Consider the following 20863-nt stretch of genomic DNA (forward strand, 5'->3'; position numbering starts at 1 on the left):
GGATTGTCTAGACCAAAATACTACATTTTGCTCTGCAAGGGCCTGATGTCCACTTACGAGGACATTATGCTGGCACTGTTCTATCAAAATATAAAACGAATGTCCTCATATGTGGATCTCATTTTTCTCAGAGACAAAATCAGGTTAAAAAAAAAAAAATCTGGTAATTCTTTGTTTTTACATTCATCAGGTCCCAATCAGCCCAAATAGCAAAGAGAAATTAAAAATGCATGACATGAAAGAGTTCGGGTCTCAGGAGGTTAAATAAGAAAATGGATGGATTGATGCATGAAATTTCAAATATCGTTTCTATGGATATGCTAAGGTAGTTTGTTGCAGATCATGGCAGTATCCCTAAAAAGAAGTCAGATGGAGCGGGAAGAATACACTCGGGAAAGAAAACTTCCTGCTTTAGCTATGACCACAATGCTTAGTGTAAGATAGAAGTGCTTCTGATTTTTGTTTGCACAATGCACATGCATTTTTAACATTTTTGTCACTGCTGTTTTAGATATGCTCTCCAAAAAGGAAGAGTCTAATCACTGAGAGATGTTTGAAGGGTCTATCTGTCGATATTTGCAAGTATCCAACAATTTTAAGATTAATCATTTAATTAACAAACTAATAACATTTTAAAATGTTAGAAAAGTGTACAAGTGTGAAAAACTGAAAAGCTGAAACCAAAGAATGTTTTGCTTCAAAAAATGGCTCGAATGATTCATTGATTATTGAACTACTTGCTGACAACGAGTTAATCGTCTCGGTATTAGCTTGATTATAATCAGCATCATAATCATTTAGTTGACTGCTGGTGTTTTTCCCCATCTGGTTGGTACCAGATTTTAATACTTTAATGTCTTAAATGTGGATTTCATAACTAATGGGAATTAATGGGCAAAATAACTAAGAAATTTCTCTTTGAAAGGAACTGAAGCTTGTAGTTTCTTGTCAAAGTATCAATGAGTGGATATAGAAATACATTTGCTGGTTTACACAGATGACGTGCACAATGTGAATCAAACGATTTGCAAGACAGCGTGACAATGGTTGAGTCTAAAAAATGTATTTAGTTTTTGTTATATATAGGTTCAATTTTTATTTGATGTCACCAATTTAGCATTGTTAAATCGCTTGTTCTTAACACTGTAAACATTTGGGAAATTGCAAAAGCAGTACCTGCTTTGAAAATAAAACGTTTGCCTGTCTTGCTTGATAAATTATTTCTGCTACCTCACGATTCAGATCGTCCTTTGTTGTATTTTTCAAGTTTTTGTTTTGCTGAATTGGCCTTCCCTTAAAAAAAAAAAAGTCTTAATACATCCTGTCTTATTCTCTAGGGCACTTTTTTTTGCCTAATCGTGTTACTCATAAACCTGATCAGCTGCAAGATGTTTCACATTTCCTGTCTTCTTTTGCTCTCGTCCATTTTTTTTTTTACTAGTTGTTGACATTCAAAATGAGTATTTATTTTTTTAAAAAGAACATCATGAAACGTTTTCAGCTCCAATATTTAACATGTTCTCTTTGTGTTACTTTAAATTAAATACAGATTTGAAGTGATCTGCAAATTATTACATTCTGTTTTTATTTGCGTTTTACACAGTGAACCAACTTTTTTTCTTTTGGATACTGGTTTGTATGTTTTGCGTGTGTGCTGCATATCCTCTCCTGCTTATTCTGGTTGTTTGCCGAAGCAGTGGATTAATTAGTTCTTGTTTACATGTAGCCCTCCCAAACTCATTCAATATGCATCCCAGCTAATTAACTGCTAGTGCTAAAAGAGGACATAATATTATCATATTAGTTTGTTGGCTAAGCACCAGTTTTTCTTGCGTGAGATATACTGTAACTACACGTGGATAAAGAAACAACAGGTAGGATTAGTTTTGATTCAAAAAGGCAAGTGTTTTGTAGCGCATGCCATCAACACTCGCATGAGTCATCATCTCCACTGTTTCTTTAGGCTTTACTTATCCACCGCGCACACAAAACACATCGTTTACTGCTTCTGTCTCCTCTCCTCCTTCCTGCTCCCTCACTTCTCCTTAACCCTGAGTGAAAGGGACAAAAAGGAAGTCAAACGCTGGATGTGTGAATGCCAATAAACTGATGTCTTTCACTCTTCCTCCCTGCCCTTGCAATTCCCCGCTGAAGTCCCCCTTAGCTTGTATAATCGCACCTGTGTTACTTTTCCCACTTTGCCATCCACGCTTCTCAAGAGAGAGGAGCATTGAAAGAGTGAAGGCAGAGCGAGGGGTTTCTTTGCAGAAAGGCTGGTTTACAGAGCGAGCGAAAGAGAAAATAAAGAGACAGACCGGAGTGTGAGGTGTGTGTGTTTGATAGTACCCGTAGTCGCTTTTCCACCTCTCTTGTTCCCAGTGGAGGCCTGTCACCATGGACTCACTGGACTGTTTTATCACTCTCACATGGCCCTCCCCTTCCTATCCACTTCTGCTCCAGCTCTCTTTTCTCTTTTGTTTCTTTATCTCTCCCAGAGTCTTCTAAGATGTGTGTGCATGTCTGCGCTGTATGTGTGGCGTTCATGTCTGAAAATAAGGAGGTGAACTCTTAAAAGCATAACAAAAAAAAAGTATGAGCTGGAGACAAAATAAGCATTGTTTTATGGGGAACATTTCATCTATGTGAGCCAACACTTTTCCGTTTAATTTGGTCATATTTTTGGATTCAAACCCGTTCTGCACAGCTGGATATGACCCAGCAGGCATTATCTGATAAAACTCTAATTTCTTCTCAGACCCTCAAGCACAAGTTTTCAAACTTGAAGATAAGACTTTGGGTGAAAAAAAGAAAATGCAGAAAGGGAGAAAGAAACTGAACCCGGTTTGGGGGTGTCGACACATGGTGATTGCAATCAGCTAATTAGCTTAGCTTGATTTTCATAACATCTGTGATGGCTTTTCTATCACAGCATCCTCACACAAAGAGAAGAAAAGGGTGTAATAAACATTAAAAAGTGTAGAGTTCAACTTTGAAGATGTACTTTAGATTTAATAACTGTTTTTGTCTTTGTTGTGTCTGCATGGGAATGCCACATTTGCATTGCTAACAGTTTTTTGGTCTTGATTATCATGATTTATTAACATGATAAATGAAAATCAACTGCATTCTCGCTGATGCATTCAGCTGACTTCAGTAGTTGGTGTGTAGCAGTGTTATTTGCACTACGAGTGGATTTGCATTCCTTTAATAAATAAGTGGTAAATATGTTCATTTCCTCTTTGTGACCTCTGTGTCTCTGCTGCTGCCCCAGGCCATGGTGGAGACCGTGAATAATTTGTTGCATCCACGAGCTGAGAAAGCGTGGCGAGAACTGCCCACCAGTGAGCAGCTTCATTCGGCTACCCTGCTCCTCGACACCGTGGAGACCGGGGCTTTTATGTTGGCTGACAACCTCCTGAAGACTGACACTGTGCAGGAGACTAATGACTACATCCGTGAGTACATTGTTAGGATCCTTCCTGTCCTCTAAACTCAGTTGGACCTTGTGAGCGCTGACGATTGAGATAGCCTGTAGTCAGACCTCCAACTCTTACACTGGGTCATAAGAGTTGAGGGAGCCAGTCAAGTCTTAGGTTTTGGTGCTTGGACAAGGTCAAAGCAGGATTTGACTGGAACAAAAGTATTTGCTCATCGTCTTTACCTAAATACAAAGTATTTAGAAGAAATAACTTGTTTTTTTTGTTTTTTTAGAAAGAAATTGTTAGATTTCACTGTTTTTTCTTCTTTTTTGTTTTTTCCTCTTGCAGAACTTATAATAACATGAAAGAGCTCAGTCTGCTGAAGATCTAAGAACATGATGTAATATCATAGTAAGAGGCAACATTGACAGCAGGCATTATCAAACCCAATGTCTGAGATCTATGTTTCATAATACAGATTAGAGGCAAAGCTTAGTATCTAGCTTCACATTATGTCAAAAGATGGCATCTTCCTTCACTTAATGAACGTATACTGTTCAGCTATGACATAAAAACCACATCCTTGTTTGCTCTTATACTGCCAAAACAGTTCGGCCCCTTCGGGGCATGGATACAGCTGGGATCTGCTGGGATGTTCGCAGCAGATCCGTTGGGCCCTGCGGATTGCTGTGATGCTGTTGTATTGTGATTTGGGATGTTTGACAATGACTGCGGCTCTGTTGCTGAGCAGTTTTTGTGATTTGTTGTGTTGCACTGTCCTTCTGTGTATCATGGAGTATCATGGCCACTGCAGAACATTTCCTTTGTAACAGTAGTTGTACGTATGAAAATAAAAAATCATAAAATCTCATTATCAGGGCCCAAGGTTCTTAGAGCAAAAATGCCTTGCTAATACCAGAGGAGAATAGCCAGAGTAGTATTTTAACAAGGTGGCAGATTATTCACTTCACCTGTCTGTTTGCATCCAGGTTTTGATGTTTTGGCTGACTGATGTTAACAAAATGTGTGTTATTTCTTAGAGTTTTGAGACAAAAGATTGCATGAATACTTGAACAAGTTAATGTTGATGTGAATTAATACAGTCAAAGGAAAAAAAATATTAATCTAATAACATTAGGTTTCTATTCTGTAAATGTCCGATCACAGAAAACAAACAAAAAACACGTAATAAAAAAACATGGCAGGCTTTACAGTCAATAAATGTGCTAAACATAAACATATCACATAGTATATGAACTCTGAAGTACTGCTTTCTGCAGTGATAAAAAGGGTAAACAACAGAGCACACTTTCTTTTTCTAGGATAGTAGCCATTATGCTAAAAAAGTGCTTAAACAACACTGAATTTTGTGTCAGAATTTTGGGACACTGAGTGTTGAGGGACTCCTTGAAGACTCAAAATGGTATCACTGATATGTGACTATGTGACTGGACTAAGCATAACAACCTGTTACACTGATCCCACTGTTATAGTGCTTAATCCTCTTAATACTGTAAGTAGACTGTGTACACATATATTATTAATTCCAGCAAAGCAATTACAATTCTGTGCACAAAAGGGCACTACAATCTTATACCTGTTGGGCTGCTAAAGCTCCTAGTATGCATTTCCTTTGCAAGAGATTAAATATATTTTTGAATGTCTAAATAGTTTGATACAGAGCATCATGTACAACAGAATGCATACAGCTTTGCATGCTAGCTTTAGGTCATGGTGAAGACATCAACGTGAAAATCTCATTGAAAAATATTGACTTCAATGCAGAGATGAATTGGTTTCCATATATTTTTCTTTGCTGAACTTGCAGACAGAATTGACAAAAACAGAACACAGATAGTTATTATAGCATTGTGTCCATCACTTTCCCCCTTTCTCTTCTCTTTTTCTCTCATATTCTTTTCTCTTATCTCATTATCAAACCTTGGAATAAGCGCGTTTTAATGGAGAGTAAAAAAATTTTTTGATTTTCATTTCTTTACATGGAGTATGTACTTAGAGGCATCGTTTCATCTTTGCTCAGATCAGCGAGTTGCAATCTGTTATGTTTCCCTTGGTTATCCTCTTGTTTACACTCCCCCGCCCCTCCACCCAATTTCATTTTTTTTAACATTTCCTCCGCACCATTCCCCCATTACCAACACTCACCAAGTCTGTATGTTACTCAGTCAGAGATAAAAAGCCATGGAGGAGGAAGAAATAAAGATGATAACGAAATAAGAAGGAAGACTGGATGAGCGCGTGCTTGAGGGCGGCGGCGGTGGTGGAATGTCAAATGATGCTCTGAGGGGTCTTTTTGCTCACTTTCACATCAGTAGGCAATGAAATTACAGCTATTTCAGTCACAGATAATGATGATAAAATCACTGCATTTCCAATCAAAGACCGTTAAGATTCCTCAAAGTCACTCCTCACAACACGACTTTATGTTCTCGCTTAAGTTTAAGTACAACAGTCCATTTCAACAACTGACATCCTACACAGTTTCACCTTGCATAATTTCAAACTTGCATCTCCTCCAGTGTTTCCTTTCTCTCCTGATCACACTAAATAAATGTGATTACGTAAACAGTCGTGGAGATGTAGGCTACTGCCTCTCCGAGGAACTTAAAAAACAGGAAGTGATCTTTTTCCTGCAAAATTTCTGCTTTTTTTGTGTTGTTAATCTTCCCTCGCAGCTAATCCAGTGGGCAGATCCACCATGATTATCTCTCCCCTTTATTCATAACCAGCCTGTCATTTCTCTCGTTCTCTCCCTTCATCCTCACTGCTCTCTCTGAGTCTTTTCTCCTCCGCTCTCTCCCGTGCACTTTTTAAGCTCCCTCCTCCTTTTTTTTTCTTTTCTCAAGTCTTTGAGATGAGAGTGAGTGACAAGAATAAATTATTTGACGCATTTTAAAGGAGCCACAGCAGCTACTGTAAGTGATATTATTGTGTTAGATTGTGTGCGTGCGACTATGAGCCACTGTATTGAGCAGATGAATAAATAGTGTTATTATTAGAACCAAAACAGTGATTTGAAAGGATAACGCAGCGGTAACAGCGTGCGCGTGTGATAACGATAATGAACAAGTGTGTTTCTTAGGAGGAGGATTGTCTTGACAAGGATGCTTTAATTAGATTAGACTCAGCGTGTTTTGATACCCCGCTGATGTGTGTGGGTGTGGATGCGTGTGTACATGTGTATGCATGCGTGTGGGTGGGTCGACGTAGCTCATGTGGAAGTGGTGGTGGGGGTGGGGGGTGTCTCAGCCAATGTTCCTCTTTCTTTATGCATACCCACGTCTATGCTCATGTCCATCTTCCTCACTCATCCTCCATTTGCTCGTTTCTATACGTTAGTATCTCTTGTCTGTAAAGCCTTATCTATCATATGCCTGAGAGAGAACATAGTCTTCTTTCTATTTCTATTCCAGTCCTCTCCTTTAAGTGTATCTGCTTATCTCATCCATTCGGCTCCTCTGATTACCCTCTTTTTTACCTCTCTAAACCACTCCTCCACGACCTCTTCGTCTGTCTGCCTTTTCCACCTTTTATCCCACCCTGCCTCTCATTTTTACCTTCATCTCCATCAGAGATGTCCTTGTGTTGTTTATTTGATCAGAGAGGTAGGACTTTTTTTTTTCTTTTACCATGAAAGCATCAGTCTAAATCACCAATTTGCTCAGAAACACAAGATAGCAACACACCAAAGGTATAATTAGTTCTTAATTAGAAACTTTATCTAATACATTACACAGCTGTAATCAGGAATGTGCTAACGAACCTGGACGCTGAAATAATTCCTACAATACAGAGGAGGCCGGATAATCTACCTCAAAGTGCTGGAGCAGTTGCCTGGAGACATTGTTACCTATTTTAGCAGGGGAAAAAATGTACATTATTTCACTTTGATATGTTTAGGAGAAGCTTGAAACTGTTTCGGGACTCATGCCAGTGCTGTGCTGTGAAGCACTTAGTGAGAAAACATGGTTATTACAAGAGTCTGCAAAACAAATCTGATGTAATGCGCTATGCTATAACTTACCATTAGGGCGTGCGTGTTTTGTGTGCATGTGTGCTTGTGTGTACGTATTTCAGTGCTGGAAGTAGCCAGGCTGAGCACGGATGGGAACCTCGCAGACCTGACATTCCCTCAGTCGGAACAACACGGAAACTCCATCCAGCTGTCAGCCAGCACTCTGAAACAGCATGGCAGAAATGGTAGCAGAGAAATCGCATGTTTTCCTCCTTGCACTTACTCTCACTGTGATCTCTGTCTCTCTGTGCCTCTCAATCTTCTTTTCTCACCCACTTGAAGTGTCAAATTTCTGTCATCATTGCTTTACAACAATTATCGAGTGCACTATTCGTGTCCCTTTCGTACAGGTGAGATCAGGATGGTGTTTGTCATGTACAAGAACTTGGGCTCCTACCTCTCCACGGAGAACGCCAGCGTCAGACTGAGCAGCGATGCCATCTATCCTAATTACTCTGTTATCGTCAACTCCCCGGTCATCACCGCATCCATTAACAAGGACAGCAATAAGGTTTACCTGTCAGAGCCTGTGGTCTTCACTGTCAAACATCTACAGGTGAGTTAAAAAAAAAAGATTTCACAAAAGACCAAAAGCAGCTAGAAATTGAAGGTTTGTAGCCAGAAGTTTAAAATCTTAATTCCTCTGTTCCATAGAAATCCACTGTTGTGCCAAAAAGTGTTGCTTTATAGGAAACAATATGAGAAATGTAGTTTACGCCATCAAAGCTTCGCATGTATAGTGTTCTGGTGCTGTAAATTCTGACTGACCACAGCTGGAAACACTTACCGGAAAATTGACTACTTACTCCGATTTGAGTAATGTTTGCTTCAACCTACAGACTTAAGCAATTAAAAAAAAAGAAAAGATTTATTTCCAGTCAATTCTACTTTATTCATGTAATGCCAAATCATACGTCATTTAAAGGTCATTTTAAGGTCGAGACTGACAATATTTGCAGAGAGACCCTGCAGTTCTCCAATATGGGAGGAAAAAAAGAAATATTTTTAGCAGGAAGAAACCTGCGACAGAACCAGACTTAGGGTGGGCGGCTGTCTGCCTTTATCAGTTGGGGTAAGAGGAAAGTGAAGAGTGAAAAGATGAGCAATGAGGAACAACAGCCACTCAGCAAGTAGGTGAGGTCAACAACATACTTGCTGAAAGGTACAGGTAACAAGAGTATAAAATGGATATGTGCAGGTTAGGCTTTAAAAGAGGAATCAAAAATATTCCCTGGATGCTTTATCAGGACCACTTGTCTAGCTGCTCATTAACGCAAATATCTAATGAGCCGGTTACATGGTTTGATCAAGCCGGTCTGCTGCGGTTCAAACTGAACATCAGAATGGAGCAGAAGAAAAGTGACTTAGACGTTGAACGTGGCACGGCTGTTGGTGCCAGGCGGGCTTCTGAGAATTTCAGAAACTGCTGATCTACTGGGATTTCTCCACATAGCCATCACTAGAGTTCACAGACAAAGGTCCAAAAAGGAGAAAATATCCAGTAAGCAGCAATTCTCTGGGTGAAAATGTCCTGCTGCTACAGCAACAGAAGAACACCACACCTGTCAGCTGAGAACACAAAAACACAGGCTCAGGCAAAATTGGATAAGAGAACACTGTGAAAATATTGCCAAATGTCAATTTCTGCCAGTACATTTAGATAGTATGGGTTGGTGTAAGCAACATAAAATGCATCCTGCCTTGTATCAGCGGTTCAGGCTAGCGGTGATGTAATTGTGTGGGGGATCATTTCTTGCACACTTTAGCCCCCCTTAGCTCCAGTTGAGCATCATTTTAAATGCCACAGCCTAACTGAGTATTGTTGCTGACTACATCCATCCCTTCATGACCACAGTGTACTCATCTTCTGATCACTGCTTCCAGCAAGATAACACGCTTTGTTACAAAACTCAAATCACCTCAAACTAATTTCTTGAGCACGACAATCCACAATCACCAGATTTTACTCCAGCGCCTTTCAGAGCTTTGAATAATGGATGTGCAGATGACAAATCCGCAGCGACTGGATGATGCTGTGATGTCAGCATGGACCAAAATCTCAGAGTAATGTACCAGCTCCTCGTTGAATCTGTAGACAAAACAAAGAGTTATGGCACTTATGAAGCCAAAAAGAGATCTAGTTCGGTACTTTAGTTTAGTTTAGTGCATAATTCCACAGAAAGTGAGGGAAGTCTAAAAAGAACTGAAGAAAACTTGTTGTTTTCAGACTTCCGTATTAAATCATTGCATATTGCATGTTCCTGGGTCTGTGACTCAGGGTTAGCTGATCCAGCCCTGACTATATGACTAAAATAGTTTGAATAAAGGCTAGTTTTTTTATTAACCTCTAGTTCACCTCTGCAGTATGCATTTGGGTCCAAACTTCCTGCATTTAATGACAGTATATAGTAGCAGTAATAGTAGTAGTAACCAGAGCAAAAGACATAAGGCATGAAACTGGGGCCTGATTCAGACAAAAACATGATGTATAGAAACCCTGGAAAGGCTCAAATATTAAAACGTTGTTTCTGTGTCATTGCGGGATGATGTTCAAACATCAAAATGTCTTGCAGCCATTTTTGATCACTTGTGTACTAACTTGGCTCGACTCGCGTTGACTTGCCCCAAATGACCAAATCATAACATTAGCAATTACTGCAGACTGAATTCCACATAACTTTATAAGAATTTCATAAGTATGAATTAGGGTGGTCAGTAACACGGTTTTATTTTGTGTTTCGCATCCAAAAAGCAAATACTTATCCAGTTGGTGATCCAGCTAGTTGGCAGTAAAAAACAAAAATCCTCACTGTTTCTCTTGCTCTTTTTGAAAGTAGCTTTACCAACCCAACGCACACAGCTTCATCAGTTTACACAACACAAACAGCTCCTACACTCCAGAATCTCACACAACAAGCATGGACGCAGCTCTGTCACCTCCTCTCATGCCTCTATGTTTATTTGTTGCTGCAATCTCACATTCTGTCCCTTCTGTTTGTTGTTTTGTTGCTGTGTGTATTTGACTCTGTCTCTGTGTTTCTTCCTCTACATCCTTTTTCCACCAATTCCTCCTACCAGTTTCTCACTTTTTTTGGCTCACCGACCACTCCATGCTTTCTGCCTCCCACCTACCCATGACCGAGTATCTATTCTGCGTCCCCGTGTTCTCCCAACCCTCCTGCTTTTTTGTCTCTCAGTTCCTTCCTGTCTGTCTGGGTTTCTCTCAATCACACTCTGCCTCTCTTTCTCTCTCTCTCTCATCTTCCAGCATTCAGAAAAGAATTTCAATCCCAACTGTTCATTCTGGAGCTACTCCAAGCGCACCATGACGGGATTCTGGTCTACGCAGGACTGTCGTCTGCTGGCCACCAATCGTACACACACCAGCTGCTCCTGCACCCACCTTACCAGCTTTGCAGTGCTCATGGCCCACGTGGAGGTCAAGGTAGGCATTTTTCTCTGCTTGTGCATGCCAGAAGGGGGTGGGCAATATCTATGGGTCAGTTATTTATTATTTGATTAGCAGTGGTTGGTCAACATATTCTGAAAATAGAAGGAGAGGAAGAAAAGAAGAGAGAAAGACCACAACATCTGAAAAGTAAATTATGAATCTTTGGAGTCTGAATAACCACGTTGGCAGGGAAAATCTTTACAATTGATTTGTCAAGCTGCATGATGACATTGATTTGAGGGGGAAAATGTACTTCAAACATCTCAGAGTTCTGGATTACTAAAGCAGATACAAAAATAAGCTTCAGGTCTTATTTTCATTCTAAAAGTGATGCTTGACTGATCAGACAGTGAAAACATGTTTTTGTTTTCAGATTTTGGTTTTGTTTTGGGGGTTTTTAGATATCCATGAGCCTTAGTGGGTGGTTAATAAAAGCATTATTCTCCCGCCATGTGTGGGATAAGTACTTTTTGTCTCTCTCTCTCTTTTGTTATGTTAAGACCAAGTTTCTTTACACAAATCAGCCCTTGTAACTCTGGATATTGCGCGACACCTATTCCCTCCCCGTGGGCTAGGATGTGTGTTACTTCCAAAGGGGTCATGGTCAGAGCCAGCTCGGCTGCTCTGTGTGAACACAGTGTGAGGGTCTGAGCAGTAGATCCATCACAACAGTGCTAGGTTGAACATTGCTCTACCTGCCAGCTTGCAGGACACTGATGGATAGAGCCAGCACACCTGTGCAACACAGCGTAACGCTGTGGCCCTGAACGCTCAACGACACACAGATTTAACTGTCTGCTCCTACAGTTTGTTTCACCTTACAACAGTATGACTCATGTATGATGTTAGCATACCAAGGCTATGCATAGCTATAGTAGCTGTAAATTACATTGTTATTATTGAATTACCAACTTAAACTTGTCTCTCTGTTTGCACATTTCACAGAAAACAGACAGCATGCACGACGTGCTCCTGGATGTCATCACGTGGGTGGGCATCCTGTTGTCACTGGTTTGCCTGCTTATCTGCATCTTCACCTTCTGCTTCTTCAGAGGGCTTCAGAGCGATCGCAACACCATTCACAAGAACCTCTGCATCAGCCTCTTCATCGCTGAGTCTCTGTTTCTGTATGGGATCAACAAGGCCGACCAGCCGGTGAGGGTCCAGTTCCCCTGTGTGAGCTTATGCGAGTGTGTGCAGTATACGCGGCGTATGGAAGAACATTACTTTGACCATAAATTCAGACAAGTCCACGGCACATGTTGGCATAACTATCCACTGACCAATACCACAAATCATCAGACTGTTTATTAACTTTGTGTCAGTGGTTTACCACACTTGTGCTACTACTGAATAAAACAGGAGATGTTGTACAGTAACAGTGATCTTTGGAATAAATCAAAGCCGTCGTTTCTCATAGTGATTGTGAAACAAAACAATATTCTTACTATTCTATGTAATAGAATTTGCAAAATTAAATGTATTTATTTTTTCTTCAACATGTTAAGTAATCCCATCATCAAAATCATGTACGTACTTGTGCGTATGTAAAAAGAACCTAATTTGCCTGCTTTGCAATCCATTCATAGTCAGCCATGATTTACAATGCAAAGAGCGCCCACAAAGATCTGCCATATAATGCGTTAAACCTTATGCAGCTCATATGAGGCCGATTTGTGAATATGAGTTCAGACTGCTTTCGATTAACACCTCAGTGCGGTTGGATTTCAGCTGTGACCTCAGTCTGTATACATCAGTACCCAACAGTAGAGTTACCTTGTACAAAAGCAAGGTAAAATAAAGACCATTAAAGATGGCTATTTTGAAAAAATTACTCTTGACACTGAAAGTTCTGGTCAAGTGGTGTTATGTATTTTCTTTATTTTCCCTCCTTATAAGTAGGCAATTCGTATTTGTCAAATACCCCTGAGACTGAGTGAAGCAGAATTTATGTACAATATAAGATAGAATATATTATAATTTTAGTTATTACTAATTATCTCATTATTATAGATGTGTTTAGTAAGATTAAACCTAAGCATTACTGACTAGTTAGCAGTTATCTGCTCTCGACCAGGCTCAGAGACAAACTAGTCCAAGTGAAACATCTAGAGCAAAGCTGGGAATTATTTTAAACAGATTCCTGCGATCCAGGTAAACATTTATATAGAAGTTTTTCATGAAGTCACATCTTTGTGGGCAAAAGTGCTAACTTATTGAATATGCTCTATATACTATTTTAAGAATGGTTCTACTCTCCACAGGCGTAATGGTAGCTCTAGCCTAATTGGTCGCAGTGGTACGTTTGTCAAATGTAGTGTCATTTGCAACATCATTGTGTTTTTCTGCATGTGGAATAGAAATGTGCATTTTCAGAACAACAAATGCATCATTAACTGCACAAGTCCTTGTGACACTCAGAACAAATAGCCCTTCCCTCGAGAGCGTGGAGGCTTTTTAAAATCATGAGACACAATTTGCGAAGCATTTTCTTTGCGTATCACTTAAGCAACCAATCAAACTCTATCCCTGAAGGAATTCAGTGCAGTGCAGTTTTTTGGCTCAACAGTGGGGGATCCACATGGTGTGCATTCCAATCATAGCCCAAGATGTATAATCCATATGGTCCGCATTCAGTACGCCAGTCATGGATTAGAACTTTAAACCTCACTTGGGTACAAGCGTTTTGCACACAAATCTTATGGGACAGATTCTGAGAGGAGATTCTCGCCTTTATTATCTCTGCACAAGGACACCTAAATAATAATCAACACACAGGAAAGGACGAGCTTTTTCACCACTTCTCTCTGTAAGTTAAGGCTCAAGGCTGTATCCTTTACCTCCCCCATAGTATACAAGAAGCCTCAGAACACCTTGAAGCATTTGCATCCTGCTGAGCTTTCAGTGAGAAAACCTTCTCACTGTAAATGAAGAGACAAAGCAAATTGGATGGAGAGCGCGTTTTGATCGTGGCGCTTGTGCGTTTCTCTTTGTCTGTGTGTTTGCGTGGGAGGGATCATGTTGTTTTGTTTTTGTGGGGTTTTTTTTTTGCATGTATGTGTGCTGCTGTATTTGCGTGTTGTTCTCCCGTTAATTACCGGTGACTATTCGTGACCTCCATTAACATCTTCAGCATCACTTAGCTCGAAGCCGGTTAATCCAGTAATTCCAGCAGGAAAACTAAATGACTTTGCATAAGCAGCCACTTTTTTTTTCTACCTGTGTGTGCATGCATGTGTGCGCCTTTGCCTGTGAAAGCTACACTCTGCGATCATCAGAAATGGAAATGAGTGACTCCCTCACCCCCTAAACTCATTGTCTCTCAGACATTAGGTAATTGTCTCTCGTTGCAAACTCCTCTATTATAAAAGTCTGTCTGTTAGCGCTTCCACTGAGTGATTTAGGAGTGACTCTTTAGATTAGAACATTGGCATGATTGACCAAGTTTCAGCGCTCATTCGTTTTGCACCTTTCTTTTTCTTAATCAACACTCTTTCTTTGCCATCGAATTGCCAAAATTATTAATGTCTTTTTAGGTTTGATCCCTGGCTTTTGTTTTTTTATTCACATTCTTTGCACCTCTGTGTTTTTTCTTCTCTTCTTTGGAATGAGCAGAGTCTCTCGCAGGGTTTTCATCTATCACTCTAAGACTTACATGTCTTTCGTCCGTCACTGTTCACTGGCACGTCATTTAAAATAGATTTACTCACTTTCAGTGTATAAAACGCAGGGTTAGTTCTGGTAGGTGCAAAACGTTCTAATTTGTGTTTTGTGTTTGATAATTGCAATTCTCTAGGAAGTATGTTAACAAGCACAGTGTTTATCGTATGTAAAACATTTAGTTCTGCATTGGTAAAAGCGTAAAAAAGCTGTATGTTTTCACAGCTTTTTTTTCTTTTTCAAGCTCCGAAATCTGTCAACTTTTATGTGATTTTTCATTTGTCTCTTTCAAACCAAGATGCTGAGTCATTTTTGCAGCAGTTCCACTTATTTTGTTCATCTTTGGCATTGACAAAAATCATACTGTATTTTCAACAGCGCTGGCAAGTAATTCGCCCTCCTCAACAACTCATTGTCAGCCCCCTTTGAAAGTGCTTCGCTACATCTCTTTGAAATGTGGTCAATCAGCACGGGCTGCGGCGCTAACATGTCACTTATATTTTCTCATTTATCTTCCTGGACGACTTGTAGATTGTAGACTGTGAGTGAAGTGCGAGGGGGGGTCTCCAATAATATTGCTATTTTGAAGTGATTTTTTACTTTTTTTGTCATTCTGCCACCTGAAATTTCTGTCATAGTACACTATGATTGTGACTTCTATTTCACGTTGCCTTATTCTATCCCCTGCCTTACCTGTTCAAGCAGTGGCTGTCCAATATTTAATCACTTACGTTTTCTTCCTTAACTGAATATGATACATTATTGCTTTCTAAATCTGACTCATACCCTTACTGCCTGTACTGTTTGCATCTTTATTTTTCTGCCTCATCAGTGCAAGTGTCCAGCACAATAAATATTTCCTGAGTTTAATGTTACTGTATTTTTAAACCCTCTCAATCCTTTATTTGCCTCACCAGATTGTCTGCGCAGTCTTTGCGGCCCTGCTCCATTTCTTCTTCTTGGCAGCGTTCACCTGGATGTTCCTGGAAGGGGTACAGCTCTACATCATGCTGGTAGAGGTGTTTGAGAGCGAACACTCCAGGACTAAGTACTTCTACCTGGCAGGATATGGAGTACCTGCTGTCATAGTGGCCGTCTCCGCTGCTGTGGACTATAGGAGCTACGGCACCGACCGAGTGTAAGGATGCTGCTGAAGAATGCGTGAAGGAAGGATGGATGACGGGGCAAGGGAGGGAAAGGGAGGGAGGCTGGAGTGCCTGCTGTCATTTTGGCTGCGTTTGCCACAGTGGACTCAACAAGCTGTGGCACTTCTGAAGAGTCAATACAGAGAGAACGAGTGGAGAGAGAGAGGCAAAGAAGGATGGAGAGTGGTAGAGAAGTATTGGGGACACGCAGGGGGAGGATGCACCACAGAGTGCCTGCATGAGCATGGCAGCAACAATGTGTGAATATGGAAGGATTTAACAGGCGGGGCAGAAGGAGGGGGTGTACAGTGGAGTATGCCGAGGGAGAAAAAAAACTGCTTTAAGTGTGAGAATGGAGGGATGGGATAGGAAAAGATGGAGTTGTGTGTCAGGATGTTCACACATCCACACTGGCTTACGCTTGCGCATTAAAATAAAACCAGCTTCTCTGGAGAAGAGTAGTGGAAGATAAGCACATACATTAAAAGCACATACATTAAAAGCACAAGGTAACGTATTTGTGCATGCTTGACTTGTATAACCCTAGAAAAAGGATGAATCCAAGAAAGGACAGGCAGCATCTCATTACAGGCTTAATACACAAATTACAGATTCAAAGAGAGTGAACGTAAGAGTTTCACCTGCACACTTCATTCATGCTTTGACTCTGAAAAGAGGCCAACATTCTAATTATTAAGTACATATGCATATGAAATGTATATTGCATATATAATATATATAAGGCACAGTCATGTTCATAACCTGTTCTCCATTCAAATCATAAGACTAAACACTAACAATGTGGACTTTGCACTGAAAGGCTACAGCTTTAGAGGTGTTTCATCCCTCAGCTGCTTATAAATGAGTCGCTCCGTGTTGAGGGTGAAAAATGACGTGTGGTTATAGATATAAATGATTCACCTTCTAAAATGCTCCCAGTCGCTGGTCATTTGGGGACCTTTTGTCGTTCTGACATTGCAGCTTTCCACAAGCTACACTCTACTCGACCAGCTCTGAAAGACAAGGGAAGGGTTGAATTTAGCAGTGTTTAACCATCAAGCCACACCAGTCCTCATGCCACTTAGATCAATATTTCATTGCCTGATGATCATTAAAACATGAGAGTCTCAGTGCCAAGCTTTGGGTGAATAATCACAAACAGAGTGTCGTAAAGGACCTGAGACAACTGCTGTGACTTTAAATGCAAAATGATGTGAAATATTTTGGGACAATGAAGCAGAGCTTATATGTAAAAGGTGCACATAACCAAAAATAAATGCATGAATATAATATTTTCAATATTTTCTTTTGTAATGCTCGTCATGTCCTCGTGCCCCATGGGCCTTGTGGATCTGAAAAGTAAATGAAATTGGAAATTTTTAAAAAGCAGAAACGAACTTACACGATCCATTTATCAGCCCAGGTTTGAAAATGACACTGTGTATCATTTTTGACATAACACATTGAGACAAAACCTTTGAAAATATCATCTGCCATTCCTGCTGTGTCACCTTGTCACATAACACAGACTGTTCTTCTTCACAGTAGCCAGTGGCACTGAGTCTCATTCATGTACCGTAATGAAGGTGGCTACGAGTTAGCAAAGGAGCCCTAATGGAGGATACTGTGACACAGTCAGGGACCCATAATGGAGGGTTCTCTAATGTGGTGGAAATTGAAAGATTAATAATTCAAAAGCAGCTGGTCATGAATCAGTTGGCCATTTTGCTCCAGCCGTTTTTCTCTGGCACCTTTTTCGGCAACTAGTTGGGTCTGACCTCAGTGGAGGGCACTCTTTTTTTCTTCTTCTCCTTCCCCTGCTTGCTGCAGTTGATGAGTCAAGGTGTTTTGGGGTTATATAATTTTGCATACAGCAGTATATCTTTTACAACCAATCCTAACCTTGTGGTCCAAAATGATTGTATGTGTGTGTGTGTGTGTTTGTGGTTATATGTTCATGCGTGTCTTCTGAAAGTGTGCTTGTGTGCATATACACACTGAATGTGCATGCACTTGTGTCCCTCCTTTCTCCTTTAACCTCAACACAGCCATCCGCAGACTCCATAAATAGCCTCGTATGAGGTCTGCATCCATAACTCAGTATTCAAATGAACACAGTCATGTCATATTTTTGCGACTGCAGGATGTGGCCATGTCATATATCTGTGCCCTTAGGGAGAAGTAAAGCTTTATTTATCACAGGTGCTTATCCCTCGCTGTCTCCCCCCTCTGTGTGTGATGTATGTTCGAGGTGTGTGTATAGGCTATTTTCCTCCATCTTGCAACACCTTTCTTCCTGTTCTTCATCTCTTTCACTTTTTACATCCACCCCAGTTCTGTTTTGTCCTCGCTCTGTCGTGATGCATTTGATATACTGCGTGTCATAATGTGCTCCTTTTTTTTTCTCCAGCTTGCGTCCTGTCAGTGATTATATGTGTGAAACCGTGATGCATGTCCTATCCTCTGATTGCTACCCTACATCCATCTAAAGAACATGTTTTTTTAACCCCTTTATTCTTCCCAGCGTCCCTCGTGCGTGACGTCTCTCTCTGTCTCCGTCTCTCCCTGTCTCTAGGTGCTGGCTGCGATTGGATACTTACTTTATCTGGAGCTTCATAGGCCCTGCTACACTCATCATTATGGTGAGATGGACACACGTGGATACTCACACACCCTTGACTTAGCACTTCATCTATGAGTAGGTAGATCTATAGATGTTCGTGCAGCAGTGATGGCTCACATTAAGGTATTTGTTAATCTCCTACAAGGCTTGCCTGAGCTCCTCAGAAGTGCAAGTAAAAGTGGAAGCAACTCTATATGTCAACTTAATAACTCCCATTCATGGATTAACTCTCAGGCGGGCACGTACTCCTGCAACCTGGAAATCTTCGAAGGGGATATGGAGAGCAAGCCGCCGTGCGTCACACAGATTATGATAAAAACTCAGCAAGGTTATGTTGCTATTAGGCACTCATTTGTGTGCTGTTTTTCCTCCTGATCTAGCTGTTTTATTGCTTTGCCACCAAATTGACCATTAAACTGGAGAACAGAGTCTCCCGGGAAGTTTGAGCAATGCCAATGATTGATGTTTCATCAGTCATCAAAATGTTCAGAGAAGCAGGAACAGGCATCCTATCTCGAACAAGTAAACTACAACAGGAATAGAGTTTGATGATCAAGCAGACACACATACAAAGACATTTAAAGCAATGAGACGTATTCCCAGTAGCCTGTGAACCAATCCACTGTACTCATTTTTGAAATGTCAGGCAGGCTATCACAGATCTTGCAGGATGTACATGTGGGGAGCAGTTCAGGTGGGACTGCACTGTTATGACACCACACCTAGTGGTAATGTATACAGCCTCTGAGACCCAGTGTATCGCTTCAGACAGTCATTATTAAACCACCCTCTTTATGCATTAGTACTCCAATAGAACAGAACACATCTATGAGAATTGGGTTACCATTGTTACAATGATCCCGAACTGCTGAAATTTTCCCTGATGTTCAAGCTGCTGTATTTTGAGAACATAAAGGCTTGTTGATTGAGGGCCTGATAGGGTGTCCCTAAGCCAATTACTGTTGAAGAGGCAAATAAAGAATCACTCTTTGTGTGAGTGCTGTGGTGACATTGTGTCTTTAATTAGGCTACTTGCTGCAGAAAATTACCTTGTGTGATTTTATGTCTGTGTGTTTCAGCTGAATGTAATCTTCCTCGGCATCGCTCTTTATAAGATGTTCCATCATACGGCCATTCTCAAACCAGACTCTGGGTGTCTGGACAACATCAAGTAAGTTCTTCAATCCTGCTACTACACTTGTGCATCTGATTTGTGATTATGCATGCTTGTGTGAATAAAGCAGAAGGAATAGTTTGACATTTGGGAACTGTGCTTTTTTTTTTTTTGCAAAAGGGAGGACTAATAGAAGACAGATGTCTGTACAGTACAATCTATAAGCATTATTGTGAAAAAGACACAACAGTATTGTGAAACTGCCCTTTTTTCTTTATATTTTAAGAATCCAAACTTTCTCGGCATTTTTAAGGGGTCTTGAGCAATAGTTCTCCAAGCTTTCCAAAGGTCTTCCAATGCTTTTGCACTCATTTTTAATCCAGTCCTTGTACCTGACCATTTTCAGTTAAATGTTTAGGTTTTTTTTTTAACATTGACTTATGAGTCATTTGAGCATAAACAGACTAATTCAAGGAATGAACTGGCATTCTCAAGATGATTCCCAAAGACTTCCAATGGTGTGCAGTGCGTCATGAAACAGGAAACTGGACAAGGGCAGAACAAAAGAAGTAGCAGGCCTAGAAAAACTATCTACAGCAAATAAATAGTAAAGTCAAGTCAAAAATACACCTGGCTGTTCATTTGATCCGTCGTTTATTATTTAAAGCTTTATCAGAAATGGTTTCGGTGCAAGGATAGTTTTCAAGAAGCAAGTCATAAGGAAAGGAAACAGAGAAAAGGCAGAAATTTGAAACATTAAACAATAACTGGCCTGAAAATCAGTGGCAACAGGTCTTAAGGTGTGGTGAATCAAAATTACACATTTTTTGTTCTAATCTTTATCAATATTTTCTGAGGATGTTCGCAGAAAAGTACAACAGTGTTTCTACAGTATGACCTGATTTTGATCCACCATCTGGAAAACTCCTGTTAGGAAACAGCTTCAGTTTACACCATGACAATGATCCCAAAGATACTGGCAGTGCATTAAAAGTATACCTGGATAGAGAAAAACATAATGAATGCTGTCAGTGATGGATTGGCCTCCCCAGAGCCCGGACCTCAACGTTATTGAAGCCGTGTGTGATCATCTTGACAGAGAACAGAAAAGAGCCAAAATCCAAAGAGCCTTCAATGTCATTCAAGAAGTCTGGAGAACTATTCCTGAAGACTAATTAAAGAATTAAAACTTGCATAAGAGAGTTCAGGCTATGTTAGAGAATAAAGGTCGGCGTAATGGATATTCACTTCACTTTGTACAAACGTCGTTTTCGCCTTTTATACTGTATGTGTGTTTGCACACGTTTCATTAAATCACTTCAACTATTCAACTTCTTCCTATTTCCTAGCAAAATACAGAGAAATGAGGCATAACTCTAAATTTTTGCGCAGTACTTTTGCTGCAGATGGTTAGC

At 40.3% G+C, this 20863-nt stretch overlaps 1 protein-coding gene across 1 annotated transcript in view; it reads left to right on the forward strand.

The window, feature by feature from the left end:
* The window catches only part of adgrl3.1 (adhesion G protein-coupled receptor L3.1), a 125230-nt gene that overhangs the window by 84864 nt on the left and 19503 nt on the right, over nt 1–20863 (forward strand). The window contains exons 12-19 of the mRNA XM_080879702.1: nt 3272–3455; nt 7518–7640; nt 7806–8011; nt 10724–10900; nt 11852–12061; nt 15484–15704; nt 18287–18353; nt 19414–19505. Of these exons, the coding sequence (XP_080735828.1) occupies nt 3272–3455; nt 7518–7640; nt 7806–8011; nt 10724–10900; nt 11852–12061; nt 15484–15704; nt 18287–18353; nt 19414–19505 (1280 nt within the window). The remainder of the gene's footprint in view (nt 1–3271; nt 3456–7517; nt 7641–7805; nt 8012–10723; nt 10901–11851; nt 12062–15483; nt 15705–18286; nt 18354–19413; nt 19506–20863) is intronic.

Source organism: Rhamphochromis sp. 'chilingali' (genome assembly GCF_963969265.1).
Source record: "Rhamphochromis sp. 'chilingali' genome assembly, chromosome: 4".
Taxonomy (NCBI): Eukaryota; Metazoa; Chordata; class Actinopteri; order Cichliformes; family Cichlidae; genus Rhamphochromis; species Rhamphochromis sp. 'chilingali'.